Here is a 22,105-nt window from a genome sequence, read left to right on the forward strand (position 1 = left end):
CTGGGATTATAGGCGTAAGCTGCTGTGCCCAGCCATCTGTGCATAAATTCTTAGATGGAACAGAGAGTCAGTTTGATTTGGAGAGTGGGGAATGGTTCTACTTTTTCGGACCAAATTGTCTTACAGTATGATATGGCATGTTTGACTTCATATTCAACTTGCACAGCATACAAGTTCAGAAAGACGGCCATTTTTTTCAAAAAATATTCGAGGACTTAATTTTTCTGAGGGATTGTATTAATACTTTGATAAATTCATCTGCAGTTTTATTATTATTGTTGAATTTCTCTTTTTAAGTTAATTGGTCTCAGTGCCTTTTCCTGATTTACCAGTAGTTTTACACGAGATCTGAACATTTAATATCTCTTTCATTGACTTCATGAAATATTGTTTTTGCAAGAATTTTAGTAGTTTTAAAATATGTTTGTATTGCTGTGTTGGGTATTTAAAGAGCTGACAGTCAGTGAAAATACTGATAAACTAATATTTCATAGGTGGAGATAAATGCTAGTCTTCACTGGGGAGGGATATTTGAATGGGGAGAGGACTGAGTTTACAAGTAGTTAACTTATTATTAAATATTTCATATTATAAGGACTATTGTTCTATGTAAACTCATAACTACAGGGTCTCAGATAATGAATATTTGGGTAAATACGAACCCCTATAGCTAAAAAATTATATCTTTGAATGCAACTTATGAAGTTTGAATGCTCTGAGCTTTGTGGGATAAAAGTACTATGCAAATAGTAAGTGTCACATGAAGTCCACTAAAAATGGTTAAGGATTTCAAAACATGTAATATAGATAAGGCTTTATACATGAAATTATACCTCATTTGACTTAGTTACTAAAAATAAAATGAAACATTCCAAGTGAAAACACTTCTTAAAATACATAAAATTTGGTGCTTTAGATTTTCTAAGGTTTTCATTTGTCTAGTTCTGGTACTGGAGAACTAACTGCAGTTCCATAAAAGAGCTGTACATCTATAAAGCAACTCATTTCCTTCCAGCTTTTCTTGAGACAGATTAAAGCCACAATAAAATATAACTTTTCCTTCTCAATAAGCTTTAGTGGATCAGAAAAAGAAACTAAGAAAATAGGCCAGATTAAGCTGGAGAGAAAATGGAAATCTTTTTGTTCTTCAACTCCCATTGTCTTTCTCACATTATCAGTTTTCTTAAAAATAGCTATAGCCATTGAAAACGTGTAAACATCTTTAGATTGCCAAATTGATTATACCTTTTCATTTTTATGTTTTAAAAGAGCTTAAGATTGTCTTCTTTGAAAAGATGTTTAAAATTAGACACATTTAATCATATACCAAGTCTTAGAAAAGGATATCTCTAGTGAGTTTCTGGTTTTATAGGCAGCAAACATAAAGCACCTAGTGGGCACAATATGAACTTACAGTTTTATGTAATATACATTAAAGCTACCTTAAGAGCTCAACACACTGGAAATGCTTAGTATATTCTACATTTATTTCAGTTTAAGATACAGAAATGGACTTCCTAGACATACACCATATGTTCTCCTCTCATGCCAAGTTAACAAGAATTAAAAGACTGAGATGAATAAACAAGGTCAACTTAGGCTGAGCCAAATTAGACAACAGAATAATTGTCAGATTTTCTGTTGGCAGGGACAGTTTGTTTTGAGCCAATCTTCATGAATTATAGGCTGTAATTTTTTTTTTCCTGGTAAGTCTACTGCCAGGCATTCTGTTGACAATTTCTTTGTTTTGTAAACACTGAAAATTTTCATCCATTATATTGTTTATAGGCACACACCAGGATTCTGAATAGATGAGTATTTTTGGTTTGTTCCAACTTAAAGGAAAACTGCTTAGACATGAATCAAATAAAATCATGCCAAAATTTAACAACTTTTAACAAGATAGTATTTCATTTGGAGTTTCTTATGTATGAATTCAATACTGGTTCATTATAATAGCAGGAAACCAACCAATATTGTAGTTAATTTCTAGCTGTAAATATCAAAGTAGATATATTTACTGCAATACAAGGTTTATTTGTTCTACAACAAATAATTTCAGACCTTGGAAAGGATAATCTAATACAAATGAGAAAATTGAGGCAACCAGAGAAGTTGACTTATTTGAAATATAAGAACTAGTTTAGGGCTGTACCTAATCTAATTATTTTTAATTTAGTCCTAGGATCATCCATTTTGTTTATACACTGTCTGACATGGTTTAGATCTGTGTCCTCACCAAATCAAATTTGACATATGTCAAATTGTAATCCCCACAGTTGGAGGTGGGACCTGGTGGGAGGTGATTGGATCGTAGGAGTGGTTTCTCATGAATGGCCTAGCACTGTCCCCTTGGTGCTGTTCTTGTGATAGCAAGTAAGTTCTCATGAGATCTGGTGGTTTAAAAGTGTGTGGCACCTCCTCCCAAACCCCTCTATTCCTCCTGCTCTGACCATGTGAAGTACTGGCTCCCCCTTTGCCTTCTGCCATGATTGTAAGTTTCCTGAGGCCTCCCCAGAAACTGAGCAGATGCTAGCATCATGCCTCCTGTACAGTCTGAGGAAGAGTGAGCCAATTAAACCTCTTTTCTTTATAAATTACCCAGCCTCAGGTATTTCTTTATAAGAATGCAAGGTCAGACCAATATAATGTTTAAGGTTTTAATTTGTTACACACAAATGTGTATGTATAAAGATATAATTTATAACAACACAAAGGATCTAGAGAGAGGAATGGAGCAATACAGGAGCAAAGGTTTTATATACTATTGATGTTAAATTGATATTAAAACAAACTAAATGGTTATAAATTAAGATTTATAATCATCAGGTAAACCACAAAGAAAAAGCCTCCAAAGAAACGACAAGGATATTAAAATACCTACTTAACACAAGAGAAGGCAATAAGTGAGGAATAGAGGAATAAAAAGCTACAAGAAATGTGGAAAATGGCAGCAAAATGACTGATGTGAATCCTGACTTATTAGTAATTACATTAATAATAAATGGATTAAACCCTCCAATTAAAAGGCAGAGATTGGAACAATGAATTTTAAAATAATCACTTTCGAATCTTTTAAGATATGTGACAGTATGTAAGAGACAAAGTGAGAAACTTTAAAAGAGAATTTAAAAAAATATTGTTTTTCTTATGTAAAGTAAGTGTCCCTCAATTCCTGTTGTGTTTTAGTTAGGAATGGGAGCTGAAGTTTGTCAAAGGCTTTCTCAACATCTATATAAATAATTGTATGATTTTTATCAACCTTAGATCTATTAATATGGTATATGATATTAATGGATTTGGTAACACTAAAACAACCTTGTATTTTCAGGGTAGATCCAAGTGTTGGATTTTTTTCACTAATATTTTACTTAATATTTTTTACATGGATGATATTGGCTTGTCATTTTTCTGTAGAAAATTTTTTTTTTTATTTTCAGTGCTTTGGAATAATTTATACAGCATTGGGAATATCTGATCTTTGAAGGTTTGGTAGAATTCTAGCCGGTCATCTGGGCCTTTTGCTCTTTTACAGGGTAATTTCTTAATAACCTTGTCTATTTCTTTTATGAAAACTGGTGTGCTTCAGATTTCTAAATTCAATGGCGGACACTTTTGGCAATCTGTATTTAACTAGTATATTATCTATTGTTTTCTAAGTTTTCCAATTCATTTGCACAGAAATTTGCAAAGTAGTCTGTTATGACTAAAAAGAAAAAACCCTCTCTTGTTTAAATGGTTAATTTCTCCCTCCTTCCTTCTGCCATTTCTTATTTTGTATGTTTGTGTTTTCTCTCTCTTTTTTTGATCAAGCTGGTCTATTTTGTTGTTTCAAAAACATTTATTTCACTTAACATAATGTTCTCCAGTTCCATGTAAATAAAGTTTTATTGGACCACAGCCACATCCATTCATTTATGTATTGTCTATGACTGTTTTTGTGCTACAACAGAGTTAAATAGTTGCAGCAGAGAACATATGGTCCATCAACCTAAAATATTTACACTGAAGCCATTTAGGAGAAAAGTTTGCCAATGCCTGCTCTGCCTCATTAATTTCTGGTTTTATCTTTATTATTTCTTTCCTTGTGCTTTATTTTGGTTTAGTTTCTTGTTATTTTTTAAAGCTTTTGAGTTAGAATTGTTCTCTTTTTTCATTTTTTTTTTTCTTGTAAAAGTGCTTAGTGGTATCAATTTTCCTCTGATTATTATTTAAATACATCCCATATATTCTGATATGTAGTGTTTTATTATACTTACGTCTTAGAAATTTCATGTTGTATTTCTTCTTTCATCCAAAAGTTGTTTGAGAAAAAGTTTTAAAATTTATACAAGGAAGGGCATGTTGGTTCTTGTTAAACATTGCTGGTTTTATTACATTGTGGATGGAGAGTGTTTGTAATATTTAGTGAAATTTAATGATATATTTTGGCAAGTAACATACTTGTTTTGTAAATAGTCCATGAATTCTTAGGAAGAAAACTTATTCTCTTTTATCAAGGAATAGAATTTGATGAATATTCATAATATCTACATTATTATGTTTAGGTATTATTTCTTGTTACTTTTTGCTTACTTGATCTATTCTGTAGTAAGCATAGTGAGTTAGGCTGGGTGTGGTGGCTCATGCCCATAATCCCAGCACTTTGGGAGGCCAAGGCAGGTGGATCACTTGAACCCAGAAGTTCAAGACTAGCCTCGGCAACATGGCAAAACTCCATCTCTGCAAAAAATACAAAAAATTAGCTGCGTGTGGTGACACATGCCTGTAGTCCCAGCCACCCAGGAGGCTGAGGTGGATCACCTGAGCCCAGGAGGTCAAGACTGTGGTGAGCCATGATCATGCCACTGCACTCTAGGCTGGGCAAGAATGAGACCCTGCCAAAAAAAAAAAAAAAAAAAAAAAAAAATAGTAAGTTAAAATCTCCTATTATTCATATCTCTCTATATCTCCTTGCATCTTTTATAGATTTTCCTTTATAAAGGTGGCTTCTATATTATTTGTTGTACAAATATTCTTAAGTGTTTTATCTTTGTGAAAGTTGCATTAATTGCTTTTCTTTGTTGGATTTTATGCTTTTGGGCTTGAATTCTATAATTGGTATGGTTTCTGTTGGTTTATTTTCATTTGCCTGAATATCTTTTCCCATTCCTTTATTTTTACCCTTTCTGAATCATTTTATTTAGATGTATGTCTTTCTTGCAGTACATAGCTGGATCTTGCTTTATGAGCACATTGAAAATCTTTTTTTTTTTTAATAGGTGAGGTGAGTCAATTTACATTAATTGATATGACTGATATGCTAGGTTTCAACTCTTTTACTAATATTTTATAATTTTGTGAATTTTGATATATTTGCTATGTTTCTCTCTGATGTGTGTTTCCTTTCTTCTCACTTATTTATCACTTGAGCCCAGGAGTTCTGGGCTGCAGAATGCCCATTGGGTACCACACTAAGTTTGGCATCAACATGGTGACCTCCTGGGAGCTGAGGACCACCAGGTTGCCTAAGGTGGGGTCAGCTGGGCCAGGCTGGAAACAGAGTGGGTCAATCAGTAGTGGGATTGTGTCTGTGAATAACCATTGTACTCCAGCCTGGGCAATACAGTGAGACTCCATCTCTTAAAAAACATAAATAAAAGTAAATGGTAGGTAGTAAAGTTTGTGGTTTTGTTCTAGTGGTTACCTTTGTACTTGTATCTTTTCTAATGCCCTTAGTCTCTTCTTAGTTAACTTTTATTTTATCTTTTAACTCCCACCTATTGGCTACACAACAATCAGTGAGCTTATTCTATCTTACTCTTTAACTCTCTGTTCCACTCCCATTTTCTAAAGCTGTATTACTTCTACTTAATCACAACATACAGTATTTGTATATGGGTCTTCCACCCCTTTTATCTTCTGTCTACATTTATATTTATTAAAATACAGTCAGTCCTTGTACTGACACTTTCTTACTCATCTCATGGTTAGATGAAACTCTTCCTCTAGTATTCCTCAAGAAAGGTTCATGGGTACAGAATTCCCTATATTGAAAACTGTTTCTTTTAGCGTTCATACTTGAAGGAGATCATGGATGACTATACTATCCTTGGTTCACACTTTCAGTCACTGAGTTTTTGAAAACTGTAGTTCTGCTTTTGCCTTGCCTTATATTTTATTTTTTTGAAAAGTTTGATACTTGTTTGAAAAGTTCAATACTTTTTTCCTGAAAGTGCACTTTGGGTGTCTGAGAAAAATTATAACAGAACAATCAGCTCCAAGAAATATCCTAGCTATACTCTTATATTTCAATGATTAAATGTTTAGGGCCTTCTGGTAAAAAGATCAAATAACTTACATAAGCAAAAGTACATGAATACATTTTGCAACATTCTCTTGGATTTTTAGTATCGAGTATTCTGTTACATTGTTTTATTTTTTCATTTTCATGAAATCCAATTATACAAGTGCTGTTGCTTCTTTGTCTTATCTCCCATTCCATTACTTTGTCTTGACTTTTTACTTCTCATTTTCTTTTGTTTTCTGCCATTTTCAATGTTTTTAATTAAGTTTTATAATGAGTTTATTCTCATTTGGGTACCCTGTAACTTATTTTTCATTTTTGGATAATATTATGCTTTTTTTTTTCATTTATTTGTTTCAGTGGACTTTTTTGTTTTTGTTTTTGTTTGAGACAGGATATCACTCTGCAACCCAGGCTGGAGTGCACTGGCATAATCAGGACTCATTGAAGCCTTAATGTTCAGGGCCCCAAGCAATCCTCCCACCTCAGCCTCCCAAGTAGCTGGGACTGCAGGCATGGACCACCATGCCAGGCTAATTTTTTTTTTCTTTTTTTAGTAGAGATGAGGTCTCGCTATGTTGCCCAGGCTGGTCTTGAGCCCCTGGGCTCAAGGGACCCTTCCACCTTGGCCTCCCAAAGTGTTGGGATTACAGGTGCAAGCCACCACACCTGGCCAATTTTCTTGGTGTCTTCTTCCATCCCTCCCTCCTTCTCTCCTGTCCATTTCTATTTTTCATTTTTGTCTTTTTCTTTTTTTCTTCTTTTTCTTTTCTTTTTTTTTTTTTTGAGACAGAGTCTCACTCTGTCACCCAGGCTGGAGTACAATGATGCGGCCTCAGTTCACTGCAACCTCTGCCTCCCGGGTTCAAGCAATTCCCCTGCCTCAGCCTCCCAAGGAGCTGGGATTACAGACATGTGCCATCACGCCAGGCTAATTTTTATATTTTTGGTAGAGATGGGGTTTCACCATGTTGGCCAGGCTAGTCTTGAACTCCTGACCTCAGGTGATCTGCCTCAGCCTCCCAAAGTGCTGGAATTACAGGCATGAACCACCATGCCTGGCCTCATTTTGTATTTCTAATTCAGAGTGGGTTTCAATATACCCAGTTGCTTATTCCAATATATCTAATTCTGCCTGGTGTGTTGTTGTACAGTTTTCTTTGACATCATGATTGTTTTGGGGGAAGATAATTTTCCTTAATTGATGTGTGTAGTTTTCATTTTCTGTTACTTTGACGTAACTTCGTATGAAACTGTTCATCTTTTTCTTGTTTATTTTTGTGGTATTGGCTATGTTTTGTGAGGTCCTAGTTCAGCAGGGTCCTCAGTAGAGCAAAGTCTAGGCACTTGTTACTGTATGAATAGACATATAGATGAATGGAACAGAATGACAAATCCAGAAATAAACACTTAACACCTATAGTCAGTTGATTTTTGATGAAGGGGCAAAGGCAATTCTGTGGGTAAAATGAGTTTTTTTTCTCTCAAAAAAAGTACTGGGGAAATGTGTATTTCTATGTTCTAAATAATGAACTTAGACCCTTATTCACATCCTACATAAAAATTAACTCGAAATGGACTTAAATTTAAGAGCAGAAGCTATAAAACTTCTAGAAGAAAACATGAGAAAATATCCATCTGCATTCTCAGATTAGAAAGAAATTTAAGTACAACACATAAAAGACAATCAAAAAAAGAAAAAATTGCTCTCCTGGGCTTCACCAACATTTGGAAACGTTTGCACTTCAAAAGACACTACTGGAAAATGAAAAGGCAAGCCACAGACAGGGAGAAAATACTTGCATATCAGGTATTTAATAAGGAACCTGTATTCAGAATATATAAAAGTATCTTACAATTCAATAACAAGACAACTCAACTAAAGAATGGACAACAAATTTGAATAGTTATAACAATAAAGAATGCTAATGAGCAAACAAGAAATGTTCAACATCATTAGTTGTTACGGAAATGCAAATTAAAGCTACAATTAGATATCATTCTTCACCCACCAGAATAGTTATAATAAAAAAAGATCAACAATATTAAATGTTGGTGAGGATACTGAGAAACTGGAATCCTTATATATTGCTGGTGAGTATGTAAAATGTTACAGGCATTTTGGAAAACAATTTGGCAGTTTCTTAAAACTAGCAAATTAAATACAAACTTAGAATAAGACCCAGCAATTCAATTCCTAGATATCTGCCCAAGGGAAATGAAAATATATGTCCACTTAGAAACTTCAATGTGAATGTTTACAGCAACATTATTCATAATAGCCCCAAAATGGAAATAACCCAGATATCCATCAGCTGGTGAGTGGATAAGCAAAATGTGGCACATCTATGTAATAGAATACTATTCAGCAATTAAGAAGGAATAAACTATATATTACAACATGAGCCTCAGTAACATAATGCTAAGTGAAAGACGCCAGATACAAAAGACAATGTATTGTATGACTTCATTTATATGAAATGTCCAGATTATATGATTTCATTTATACAAAATTTCTCTAGAGACAGAAAGCAGAGCAATGTTTGCCTCAGGCTGGGTTAGGAGAATGGAAATTAAGTATAATGGAACTATTTGGGGGTGATGGAAATGCTCTAAACCTAAACTGTGGTGGTGGTCATACAGCTTTATAAATTTACCAAATATCATTGTCTTGTATACTTACAATGGGTGAATTTTATGGTATATGTAAGTGATATCTCAGTAAAATTGTTTTTAAAGAAGTATCCAGACGTGGTGGCTCATGCCTATAATCCCAGCACTTTGAAAGGCCAAGGCAGAAGAATCACTTGAGCCCGGGAGTCTGAGACCTGCCTGGGCAACATGGTGAAACCTTGTTTCTACAAAAAATACAAAAATTAGCCCGGCATGGTGGCACGTGCCTGTAGTTGCAGTTGCTCAGGACACTGAGGTGGGAGAATCACCTGAGCCTGGGAGGTCGAAGCTGCAGTAAGCCATGATCGCACCACTGCACTCCAGCTTGGGTGACAGAGTGACACCCTGCCCCCAAAATAAAATAAATAAATAAATAAAGAGGTAGGACTTCTAGGTAGCTGAAGATAACAGCAGTCGCCTATGTTCTATCTCCCAATACTTCTTTTATAAACAATACAGAACATTATACAAGGAAAAATGAAAGTACATGACAATCATGTTCTTAGCATAACTTGAAGACAGAGAATGTTCAAACTTGAAAATAACTGTAAATAAAATGGAAAAAACAGCAAATGCTAATGCATGATCTCCCTAGCGCCTGATATTCTGGTACATTGAAGCATGAACTACAAGGAAGATGCTATAAAGTACCATGCAATCTGAAGAGGCAGTTTTCAAAAAGGATAGCTTCTCAGGGAAAAGGCAGAAAGAGAGGGGCACTTTTGGCATTTGGGTGTGAAGGAAGAAAGAAGCATAAGGTGGAAAATACCAGGCAAGAGAAAGCCAAAAAATGAGAGGTCATACAATCCCATCAAGAATTTGCGGGCTGGGCGTGGTGGCTCATGCCTGTAATCCTAGCACTTTGGGAGGCCGAGGCAGGTGGATCACCTGAGGTCAGGAGTTTGAGACCAGTCTGGCCAACATGGTGGAACCCTGTCTCTACTAAAAATACAAATAAATAAATAAATTAGCAGGGCACAGTGGTGGGCACCTGTAATCCCAGCTACTATGGAGGGTGAAGCAAGAGAGTCGTGTGAACCAGGGAGGTGGGGGGTTGCAGTGAGCTGAGGTCGTGCCATTGCACTTCAGCCTGGGCAACTAGAGCAAAACTCTGTCTCAAAAAAAAAAAAAAGATTTTGTGGAGAGTTTAATTAGCGCCTCTTTGGCTTTCTCATTTCCAGGATCTCCCTGTTGAATTTTTGGCTAGTTTGCCATTCAGTCACTTGCCCTAATCAGACGAGCAGAACTGGCATTTCCTATCAAGTTTGTCACTTTCACTGACAATAGTTTGCTACTTTTATTAGACAATGCTGCTAGGTAGAGTTTTTCCACCCTCAGCTCCAAATCAAGTCAGCTGTTGGTTTTTAAAGCCAGCCCTACCCTGGTAGAACTAGTCTGGGGACGGGCAGGATGATGGAAGCAGCTTCAGGCAAGAAAATAAAAGACTTCTACTTTATTACTAGAAGTTCAGCAATTTTTCATGAATAAATGCTTCTCAATTTGTTGTTTGCCTTTGTTTGATTTCCAACGCCCAGAAATGATGGTTTTTGTCTAGTTTTATATTAGTTTCTTGGGGAGAAGATTTGCCGATATCCAAATAAACTCTTTCATACTTGGAAATCCTCCCCCTCTTTATTTGCTGTTAATGTGTATAGTTTGAGGCATTTTTCTTGAGGGTATTGTAGGTGGGTATATATAATTGATATATACATATTTTTTTTTAATTTGGCCTCTTTATAATTACTGAAAATAGTCAGGATCCTCAAAAGCAGGAATGTTATGCATAAACCAGGGACCAAATCTGACCCACTGCCTATTTTTATAAATAACGTTTTATTGTAACACCCCCATTCCGATACATTTATATATTGTCTGTAGCCACTTTTTTACTGTAACAGCAGGATTGAGTAGTTGCAAAAGTTTGTGTGACCTGCAAAGCCTAAAATATTTGCTGTCTGGCCCTTTACACAAAAAGCTTGCTGACCCTTGCTTGAGAGAATCATTATCATCATAATTAATATTATCATTATCACTGTAAATAACATTACTTTTAAAAAAAATTTCATATTCTTTATCTTTTCAATAACCCCATGTAGCAAACTAGACAGATATCAGATATTTAAACTATCATTTATCAGATTTCAAAAACTAATGGTAAACTTGCATTAAAGAAATATTATATAAATTATAATTCAAACTACATATTCTAAAAGTTAATATTTATTAAAGGCAGTCCAACAATCCTAGAATTTAACAGCAGAATGCAGACAATATTTTATAGTAATTTCATTTTGGCACAGAATAACATTTATTGTAGCAATATTATTTTTACGTTCACTTCTGCCATTCATTATGCCTGCTCTGAATAACCAAACTCCTGCAAAGTCTGAGCCATGAGAAATGCAAATTTTTCTCCTTCACATTTTGAAATATTCTTGCTTTGCTATTAGTTCGCATTTGAACAGGTAATACTAAATACTTTATGGAGCAATTTCGTCAGTCAACATTTCTTACCTGTTAGAAGAGCCATTCAGTATTCTTTGTTGTACAGTATGTCTGTGGGTTGGGCTAGAGGGAGGGAGGTTATCTGGAAATGAGTCTTCCCCTTGAGGTGCTAAAGACAGGCCAATAAAAGCTTCATTTAGCATATCCCCTCTGTCCAAGGGCCCCAGGAATTCTGTTAAAAATGATTAATATATGAGTGAAATACTAAGTACAATTTCTGCTAACTCCCTCATAAGTAAGATTACAGAACAACTTGCACATATCCCAGTGGAACTTTTTTCTTTATTTTGTCAATTTGAAAATCTTGTTGTCCTAGTTCCCTATGACTTCTGTCATTCTTATACTTACTTCGGCAGTTTGATAACAGAATAGTGAATGATTTCAAATATTGATTTTTAAAAATTCATTTATATCTTTCTTATATATAGTGTTTTTAACCAGCTTATTATTTATATGTTTTTTGTTTTTGTTAGCCAATTACTGGAATATTTTATCTTGGAATATTGCAAGAAGTGATTTTACTCTTTCACGTATAGCACGTAATTTGAAAAGAAAAGGAAAATATTTTACCTAATATTTGCTTTAATTAGCATTTTAAACGTTATAGGGAGATACATACCCCCATATCTTAGAGATGTACAGAGGTGTATAGAGAGATATTGACAACTTTGACAGGACATTGTTTAAAAATATTGTTTGAAACATAACGAAGCTGTGAAAAATATATTTTTTGTAAGAAACATAAACCTTATTAAAAACCAAAAAATAAAAAAAAAACCTCTTAGGACCACCGTGTATGGCAAAACATAATTTTTACCATCTTAAACATCTTAAAGCATACAGTTCAATAGTGTTAAGTATATTCACATTGTTGTGAAGCAAATCTCCAGAACTTTTTTGTCTTGTAAAACTGAAACTGCACCCATCGTAGAATTCCCCATTTGCCCCTCTCCCAGTTTGATAACCAACATTTTATTTTCTGTTTATATGAATTTGATAACTTTAGATCTTGTAAAAGTGGTATCATACAGTATTTGTGTTTTTGTCACTGGCTTATTTCACTTAGCATAATGTCCTTAAGGTTTATCCGTGTTGTAGTATGTGACAAGATTTCTTCCTTTTTAAGACTGAGTAGTAAGCTATTGTATGTATATACCATGCTTTGTTTTTCCATTTTCTATTTATTGACATTTGGGTTGCTTCCACCTCCTGGCTATTGTGAATAATGCTGCTATGAACATGGATGTGCAGATATCTCCAAAACCCTGCTATCAGTGCTTCTGGACATATACTCAGAAGGGGGATTGCCATATCATACAGTGAATCTATTTTTAAATTTTTGAGGAAACACCATACTGTTTTCATTGTGGTTCACCATTTTACAATCCTACCAACAGTGCACAAAAATTCTAATTTCTCCAAATCCTTGACAAACTTGTTATTTTCTGTTTTTTTTTTTTTTTTTTAAACTAGTCATCCTAATGAATGTGACGTGCTACCTTATGGTTTTTATTTGCATTTCTCTAATAAGTGATACTGAGCATCTTTTTATATGCTTGTTGGTCATTTGTATACCTTCATTGAAGAAATGTAGATTCAAGTCACTTGTCCCTGTTTTCTTTGAGACAGAGTCTCATTCTGTTGCCCAGGCTGGAGTGCAGTATCACAATCATGGCTCACTAAAGTCTTGACCTCTCAGGCTCAAGTGATCCTCCCACCTCAGCCCTTTGAGTAGCTGGAACTACAGGTGTGTGCCACAATGCATGACTCATTTTAAAAAAAACCATTATTGTAGAGAGGGGCTTTCACTAGGTTGCCTAGGCTGGTCTTGAACTCCTGGGCTCAGGCAATCTTCCTGCTTCCTGTGGTGGCTTGTGCCTATAATCCTGCCTCTCAAAGTGCTAGGATTACAGGCATGAGCCATGGCACCCAGCCCCCTTGCCCATTTTTAATTAGGTTGTTTTTGTTCTTAAGTTGTAGGAACTTGTATGTAGTCTAGATATTAACGATTTGTCAGATTTGCAAATATTTTCTCCCATTCCTCAGGCTGTCTGTTCACTTTATTGGTACTTTAATGTGTCCTTTAATGCATAAAAGTTTTTGAGTTGGATTAAACCCCATTTGTAGTCCCATTTGTCTATTTTGCTTTTGTTGCTTTTACTTTTGTTGTCACACACAAGAAATCATTGTCATATCCAATATCATGAAGCTTTTCTCTAATGTTTTCTTCTAGTAGTTTTATACTTCTGTTTCTTATGTTTAGGTCTTTAATTCATTTTGAGTTAATTTCTGTTTATGGTGAAACAAAAGGGTCCAACTTGCTCTTTTGCATGGGGATATTCAGTTTCCCAGCAACGTTTGTTGAAGAGATAGTTCCTGTTGCGTGAATGGTGTTGACATCTGTCAAAAATTGTTTGACCATATGGTTAATGGTTTATATCTGGGCTCTCAATTCTGTTCATTTTTGTTGGTCTGTATGTCTGCGTTTATGCCAGTCCTAATGTTTAGATTACTGTAGCCTTGTAATATGTTTTGAAATCAGAAAGACCTCTTTTTCCTTTTTCAAGATTGTTCTGGCTATTCAGCATCCCTTGTGATTCCTTATGAATTTTTAAATGGATTTTTCTATATTTCCAAAGATGCCATTGGGATTTTGATAGGGATTGCACTGAATTGGTAGATTACCTTGGGCAATACTGACATTTTAACAGTATTGGATGTCTTTCAATTTATTTGTGTCTTTAATACCTATCAGCAGTGTTTTCTAGTTTTAAGTCTTTTACCTCCTTGGTTAGGTTTATTCCAAAGTATTTTATTCTTTTTGATGCTATTTTAAATGAAATTGTTTTCTTACTGTCCTTTGCAGATTGCTCATTTTTAGTGTACAGAAATGCAATGGATTTTTGTATGTTGACTTGTATCTTGCAACTTTGCTGAATTCAATTATTCTAAAGTTTTTAAATGGGATCTTTAGGGCTTTCTGCATAGGAGATTAAGACATCTGTAACCAGAGACAATTTCACTTCCTTTCTGATTTTGGTGCCTTTTATTTCACTTGCATAATGCTTTGACTAGGACATTCCAGTACTATGTTAAATAGAAGGGGTGCAGGCATCTTTGTCTTGTTCTTGATCCTAGAGTAAGGGCTTTCCGTTTTCACCATTGAGATTGATGTTAGCTGTGGTCTTTTCATGTATAGCCTTCATTATGTTGCGGTATTAATAGTTTCCTTACATCCTAGTTTGTTGAACATTTTTAGCATGAAAGAACATCAAATTTTGTCAAACGCTATTTTTGTGTGTATCAATTGAGATGATTATGTAGTTCTCATCTTTCATTCTGTTAATGTGATTAAAATGATTTTTTTATGTTGAACTATCCTTACTTTACATCAATAAATTTTACTTGATCATGGTATATTATCTTTTTACTATGCCTAAGAATTTGGTTGGCTAGTATTTTGTTAATGACTTTTGCTCCAATATCTATCAAGAATGTTGGTCTGTAGTTTTCTTTGTCTTCATCTGGCTTTATTATTAGGGTAATGCTGGCCTTATATAATGAATTTGGGATTTTCCCTTCTTTTAATTTTTTTGGAAGAGTTTGAGGAGAACAGGTGTTCATTCTTCTTTAAATATTTGCTGAAATATTCTAATGAAGGCATGAGGTCTTGGTCTTTTCTTTGTGTGGAGTGTTGGTTACTGATGCAATCTCTTTAATAGTTGTAAGTCTGTCCAGATTATGTAATTCTTCATTATCCAATCTTGGTTGGCTCTGTGTTTAAAAGATTTTGTCCATTTATGTAAGTTTTCCAGTTTGTTGGCATACGACTGTTTGTATATTCTCTTACAACCCTCTTTATTTTATGTTGTACTGGCTTTAATATCCCCTTTCACTCTTGATTTTAGTTATTTGAGTCTTCTCTTTTTTTAAATTAGTATGCCTAATAATTGGTCAGTTTTGTAGATACTTTGGAAAAATCACCTTAAGTTTTGTTGATGATTTTTTTCTATTGCTTTTGTATTCTCTATTTCATTGATCTTTGGTCTAAACTTTATTATTTTCTTCTGTTAGCTTTGGGTTTAGTTTCTTTTTCTTTTTTTCATTTTTTAAGGTACAAAGTTAGGTTGTTAGTTTTCAATCTTTCTTCTTTTTTAATGTAAACATAGCCATAAACTTCTCTATTAGTACTGTTTTCACTGCATCTCACAAGTTTGGGCACTCATATGGCTTGAATGTTCCCTCCAAATCTCATGTTGAGATGTAATACCCAGTGTAGGAGGTGGGACTTTGTATTAGGCTGTTCTTGCATCACTATAAAGAAATACCACACAACCTGAGCAACATGTCAAAACCGCATTTCTGCAGAAAGTACAAAAATTACCTAGGCATGGTAGCTCATGCCTATTATTGCAGTTACTCAGGAATTTGAGGCTAGAGAATCGCTTGACCAAGGAAACGGAGGTTGCAGTGAGCTGAGACTGCACCACTGCACTCCAGCCTGGGTGACAGAGTGAGGCCCTGTCTCGGAGGGGGGAAAAAAAAAAATATCAGAGACTGGGTAATTTATAAAGAAAAGGGGTTTAATTGATTCATTGTTCTGCAGGCTGTACATGCATGGTGCTGGCATCTGCTCAGCTTCTGGGGAGGACTCAGGGTGCTTTTCCTCATGGAGGAAGGTGAAATGGAAGGTGACTGGATCATGGGAGCAGATTTCTCATGAATGGTTTAGCACCATCCCCTTGGTGCTATCTTTGCAGTAGTGAGTTCTCATGAGAGCTGGCTATTTAAAAGTGTGTGGCACCTCCCCCTTCTCTTTCTCCTTCTCAAGCCTTCCCTTGCTCTTCCCATTTCACCTTCTGCCATGAGGAAAAGCTCCCTGAGGCCTCCTCAGAAGCTGAGTAGATGCCAGCACTGTGCTTGTAGAGCCTGCAGAACTGTCAATAAAACTTCTTTTCTTTAAAAATTACCCAGTCTTGAGTATTCCTTTATAGCGATCCAAGAATGGCCTAACACAGGAACACTGTGTTTTCATTTTCATTTGTCTCAAGTGGTTTTCTAATTTCCCTTGTGATTTCTTCTTTGACCTGTTGTTTAAGAGTGCATTGCTTAATTTTCATGTATTTGTGGATTTTCCAGTTTTCCTTCTGTTGTTGATGTCTAGTGTCATTTCACTGTAATCAGAGAATATATTTTCTGTGATTGCTGTCTTTTAAAATTTGTTAAGATTTGTTTTGTGGCCTTCATGTGGTCTATTTTGGAGAATGTTCCATGTGCACTTGAAAAGAATGTTTTTTTTTGCAGTTGATGGGTGAGTGTTCTGTATATGTTCTGTTCATTATATAGACCTGGAGGTCATTATCGTAAGTGAAATAACTCAGAAAACAGAAAGTCAAATACCATATGTTCTCATTTATAAATAGGAGCTAAATACTGTGAACACATGGAAATAGAGTGTAGAATAATAGACACTGGAGTCTCAGAACAGTGGGAGGGTGGTAACTGTTGGTGAAGACCTCTGTTACTTTTTTTTGGTATGCATTGAAGGGGTGCAAGTGCAGTTTTTTTACATGGCTGTACCATGTAGTGGTAAAGTCTGGCTATTTAGTGTATCCACCACCTGAATAATGTACATAGTACTCATTTATTTATTTCTCATCCTTTACCCACCTCCTATAGTACTGAATCTCCAGTGTCTATTATTTCATACTTTATGTCCATGTATACACAATATTTAGCTCTCACTCGTAAGTGAGAACATGTGGTGTTCGACTTTCTGTTTCTGAGTTATTTAACTTAAGACTATAGCCTCCAGTTCCATCAATGTTGCTGCAAAAGATAATTCTGGCTGAGTGGTATTCCATTGCACATATACACTACATTTTCTGTATCCAGTCGTTCACTGATGTAAACATAGGTGATCCCATCTCTTTGCTGTTGTGAATAGTGCAGTGATAAACACATGAGTGTGGGTATCTTTTAGATCTAATTATTTATTTTCCTTTGGGTAGATAGCCAGTAGCGGGATTGCTACCTCAAATGGCAGTTCTATTTTCAGTTCTATGAGAAATCTCCATATGATTTTTCATACAGGTTATACTAATTTACATTCCCACTAACAGTGTGTAAGTGTTCCATTTTCTCTGCATCCTTACCAACATCTGTTATTTTTTGAATTTTTAGTAATAGCTATTATGACTTCTGGAAAATATGTCATTGTGGTTTTAATTTGCATTTCTCTGATGGTTAGTGATGTTAAGCGTTTTTTCATATGCAGGTTAGACATTTGTATGTTTTCTTTTGAAAAAATGTTCATGTTCTTTGCCCATTCGGTAGTGTAGGAGGTGGGTAAAGGATGAGGAGATATTTATGTTCTTTGATTTGTTTATGTCGTTGTTCAGTTGTTTGAATTCGTTGTATATTAGTCCCTTGTTGTATCCATAGTTTGTAAATGTTTTCTCCCATTCTGCATGTTGTCTGTTGTCTTATTTCTTTTGCTTTGCAGAAGCTCTTTGGTTTAATTAAGTCCCATTTGTCTATTTGTGTTTTTGTTGCATTTGCTTTTGAGGCCTTAGTCATAAATTGTTCATCTAGGCCAATGTCCAGAGGAGTTTTCCCTAGGTTTTCTTCTAATATTTTTATAGTTTCAAGTCTTACATTTAAGCCTTTAATTGATCTTGAGTTGGCTTATAGATGGTAAGAGACAGAAGTCCAGTTTCATTCTTCCGCACAGATAATCCAGTTTTCCTGGCACCACTTATTGTAAAGGATGTCCTTCCTTCAGGTATGTTTGTGTTGATATTGTCAAAGATCAGTTGTCTATAGGTATGTGGCTTTATTTCTGAGTTCTCTATTGTGTTACATTGATCTATGTGTCTGTTTTTATACAAGTACCATGCTGTTTTGGTTACTATAGCCTCGTAGTATAATTTGAAGTCAGGTAATGTGATGCCTCCAGCTTTGTTCTTTCTGCTTACAATTGCTTTGGATATTTAGGCTCTTTTTTCATTCCATATGAATTTTAGGATTATTTTTTCTAATTCTGTGAAAAATTACATTTTAAAAATAGGAATTATATTCAATCTGTACATCTGTATGGTTGTTTTAATGATATTGATTTTTCTGATCCATGAACATGGGAAGTTTTTCCATTTGTGTCATGTATGATTTCTATCATCAGTGTTTTGGAGTTTTCCTTGTAAAGATCTTTTACCCCCTTGTTTAAAATATATTCCTAAATATTTTACTTTTTTTTGTAGCTATTGTACTGCTTGATTTGGTTCTCAGTTTGTTGTTCATGTATAGAAATGACAGATTTTTGTACACTGATTTCATTCTGAAACTTTACAGAATATATGAAATCTAGGAGTCTTTGGGATTTTCTAGGTATAAGATCATATCATGAGCAAACAGAGATAAGCTGATTTCATCTTTTCCAAATTGGGATGCCTTTTATTTCTTCTCTTGCCTGATTGCTCTGGCTTGGGCTTCTAGTATGTTGAACAGGAGTGGTGAAAGTGGTCATCAATGTCTTGTTCCAGTTCTTCGGGAGACTGCTTTCAAATTTTCCCTGTTTAGTATAATGTTTTCTGTGGTCTTATCATATATTGCTTTTATTACTTTGCAGTATGTTCCTTTTATGCCTAGTTTGTTGAGGATTTTATCACCAAAGGATCCTTAATTTTATCAAATGCTTTTATCTATTGAGATATTTATATAGTTTGTTTTTAATTCTCCTCATATAATGAATCAAATTTATTTACTTGAGTATGTTGAACTACACTTGGCATCTTTGGAATAAAACCATTTGATTGTGGTGTATTATATTTTTGATGTGCTGTTGTATTGGGTTTGCTAGTACTTTGTTGCAAATTTTTGCATCTGTGTTCATCAGAGATTTTGGTCTATAGTTTTCATTTTTTATTGTGTGCTAGTCTGGCTTTAGTATCAGAATAATACTGGTTCTGTACAATGAGTCAGGGAGGCTTCCCTCATTGAAGTTTTGGAAGCGTTTTCAGGGGGCATTGGCACCAGTTCTTTGTAGATTTGGTAGAATTTGGCTGTGAATCCATTTGCCCCTGGACATTTCCCCCCCCCCCTTAGGAGACTTTTTTTTTATTACTGATTAAGTGTCACTACTTGTTACTGGTTTGCTTAGGATTTCTATGTGTTCAATCTCGGGTGGTTTTATGTTTCCAGGAATTTATATGTCTTCTAGGTTTTCTAGTTTGTGAGTGCAGAGATGTTCATTGTAGTCTTTGATGATCACTTGTATTTCTGTGGTATCAGTTCTAATGTCTCCTTTTAAATTTCTGATTGTTTATTGGATCTTCTGTCTTCTTTTGTTGATTAGTCTAGCTAGCAGTTTGTCAACTTCATTTTATCAAAGAACAAACTTTCTGTTTCTTTGATCCTTTATAATGTTCTTTTGTTCACAATTTCATTTGATCCTTTATAATGTTCTTTTGTTCACAATTTCATTTAGTTCTTCCCTGATTTGTTTTCTGTTAGCTTTGGGTTTTCTTTGTTCTTTTTTTTTCTACTTTCTTGAGGTGTGATGTTAGGTTGTTAATTTGATTTTTCTATTCTTTGGATGTAAGCGTTTAATGTTATAAACTTCCCTCTTAGCACTGCTTTTGCTGTATCCCAGAGGTTTTGGTATGTTGTTTCCATTATCATTCATTTCTAAAAATTTTTAAATTTCCATCTTAATTTTGTCATTTACCCCAAGACTGTTAAGGAATATGTTGTCCAATTTCCATGTGTTGTATAGTTTCAGCAGTTCCTCCTGGTATTGATTTATAGTTTTACTTTTCTGTGGTCTGAGAAAATACTTGGTATGATTTCAATTTTTAAAAATTTATTGAGATTTGTTTTGTGACCTAATGTATGGTCTATGTTTGAGAATGCTGCATGCACTAATGAGAAGAATCTATATTCTGCTGTTGTTCGGTAGAATGTTCTATAAATGTCTGTTAGGTATATTTGGTCTCAAGATCAATTTAAGCCCAGTGTTTCCTTGTTGTTTTTCTGTCTCAATGATCTGTGAACTGCTGTGAGTGCAGTGTTGAAGTCTCCCACCATTATTATATTGCTATCTCTTTATGTCCAGTAATATTTGTTTTGTGACTCTGACTGTTCCAGTGTTTTGTGTGTATATATTCAGGATTTTTATATCCTCTCATTGAATTGATTATCATTATATAATGACTGACTGTCTTTTTTTTACTTTTGTTGATTCAAAGTCTGTTTTATCTGATACAAGCATAGATACTCCTGCTCACTTTTAGTTTCTGTTTGTGTGGGAGATCTGTTTCTAGCCCTTTACCTTCAGGCTATAAGAATCTTTACCAATATGGGGGGTTTCTTATAGTTCTTATGAAAATATGGTTCATATTTTAAAAACCTATCTGCCAATCTATACCTTTAAATGAAGCATTTTATCTATTTATGTACAGTGTTCATAGTTATATGTGAGGTTTGTTTCTGTCATAATGTTATCAAATTGCTTTGTACGTTATATGCATCTTTTTCCCCCCCTTTGTTTGTCTTTGTGGTTTGGTGGAGTTCTGTCCTGTTGTAATTTGATTTCTTTCTCTTCCTCCTTTGTGTAACTGTTTTCATAAGACCTGTGAGTTTTATACTTTTGTGTATTTTTATGATGGCAAACATTGACCATTTTGTTCCATGTTTAGAACTCCTTTGAATATTTTTATAGGGTTCGTCTAGTGGTGATACATTCCCTCAGTGTTTGGAAAATACCTTATTTCTCCTTTAGTTATGAAACTTATTTTAGCAGAATACAAAATTTGTGGTTGATAATTTTTTTTTTCATTTAAGCACGTTGAAAATAGAATCCCAATCTCTTACTGGCTTATAAAGTTTCCACTGAGAAGTCCACTGTTAGTCTGATGGAGTTTCCTTTACAGGTGACTAGATTATTTTCTCTTGCTGATTTTAGGATTTCTTCCTTTATATTGATTTTAGACAATTTAATGACTATATGTTGCGGTGAAATCCATCTGGCAGTGTGTTCTCTTAGTATTCATTTGGCCCCTAGTATTTGCATGTCCAAATCTCTTATAAAACTAGGGAAATTTTCATCCATTATTTCCTTAAATGATTTTCAAAACTATGTTTTTCCTTCTCCCTCAGGAACACCAATGATTCATAAGTTTAGATTCTTTATATAATTCCATGCTTCTCAAAATGTTCATTCTAATTTATTTTTTTCTTTATCTTTGTCTAACTAGATAATTCAAAGCACTTGTCTTCAAATTTTGAGATTCTGTCTTCTGCTTTATCTAGTCAGTTATTGACCCTTTCAGCTGTATTTTGTAATTCCTTCAGTGAATTTTTCATTTCCAAAAGTTATGTTTGTTCATTTATAGATAAGAAAAAATTGGTAAAGTTCTCTGTGATAAATTTCTCATTTATATCCAGAATTAATTTTCTGATTTCTTTCTATTGGTGTTCAGATTTCTTTTGGATCTCATTGAGCTTCTATAAAATCAATATTTTGAATTCTTTATCTGGCATTTCAGAAATTTCCTTTTGGTCAGCATCCATTGCTAGAGAGTTAGTGTAATCCTTTGAGGGGTGTCATAACCCCCTGACTTTTCATGCTTCCAGTATTATGCA

The 22,105-nt window shown here is 34.5% G+C and overlaps 1 protein-coding gene and 1 long non-coding RNA gene across 13 annotated transcripts in view; one reads left to right on the top strand and one right to left on the bottom strand.

The window, feature by feature from the left end:
* The window catches only part of WDPC (WD repeat containing planar cell polarity effector), a 675,061-nt gene that overhangs the window by 45,856 nt on the left and 607,100 nt on the right, over positions 1–22,105 (bottom strand). For 7 of the 12 annotated variants that reach the window (XM_071076812.1, XM_071076811.1, XM_071076806.1 and 4 more), the window contains one exon: positions 11,474–11,636. The exons of 1 other annotated variant lie outside the window; for it this stretch is intronic. In XM_071076812.1, the coding sequence (XP_070932913.1) occupies positions 11,474–11,636 (163 nt within the window). Of the gene's footprint in view, positions 1–11,473; positions 11,637–22,105 lie in introns of those variants that run through there. 4 more of the 12 variants (XM_071076813.1, XM_071076810.1, XR_011611803.1 and 1 more) reach the window with 3 other exon arrangements.
* LOC139357877 (uncharacterized) overlaps positions 1–22,105 on the top strand; it is a 40,166-nt gene that overhangs the window by 2,013 nt on the left and 16,048 nt on the right. The gene's annotated exons all lie outside the window — the stretch shown is intronic.

The sequence above is a fragment of the Macaca nemestrina genome, chromosome 13 (assembly GCF_043159975.1).
Source record: "Macaca nemestrina isolate mMacNem1 chromosome 13, mMacNem.hap1, whole genome shotgun sequence".
Classification (NCBI taxonomy): Eukaryota; Metazoa; Chordata; class Mammalia; order Primates; family Cercopithecidae; genus Macaca; species Macaca nemestrina.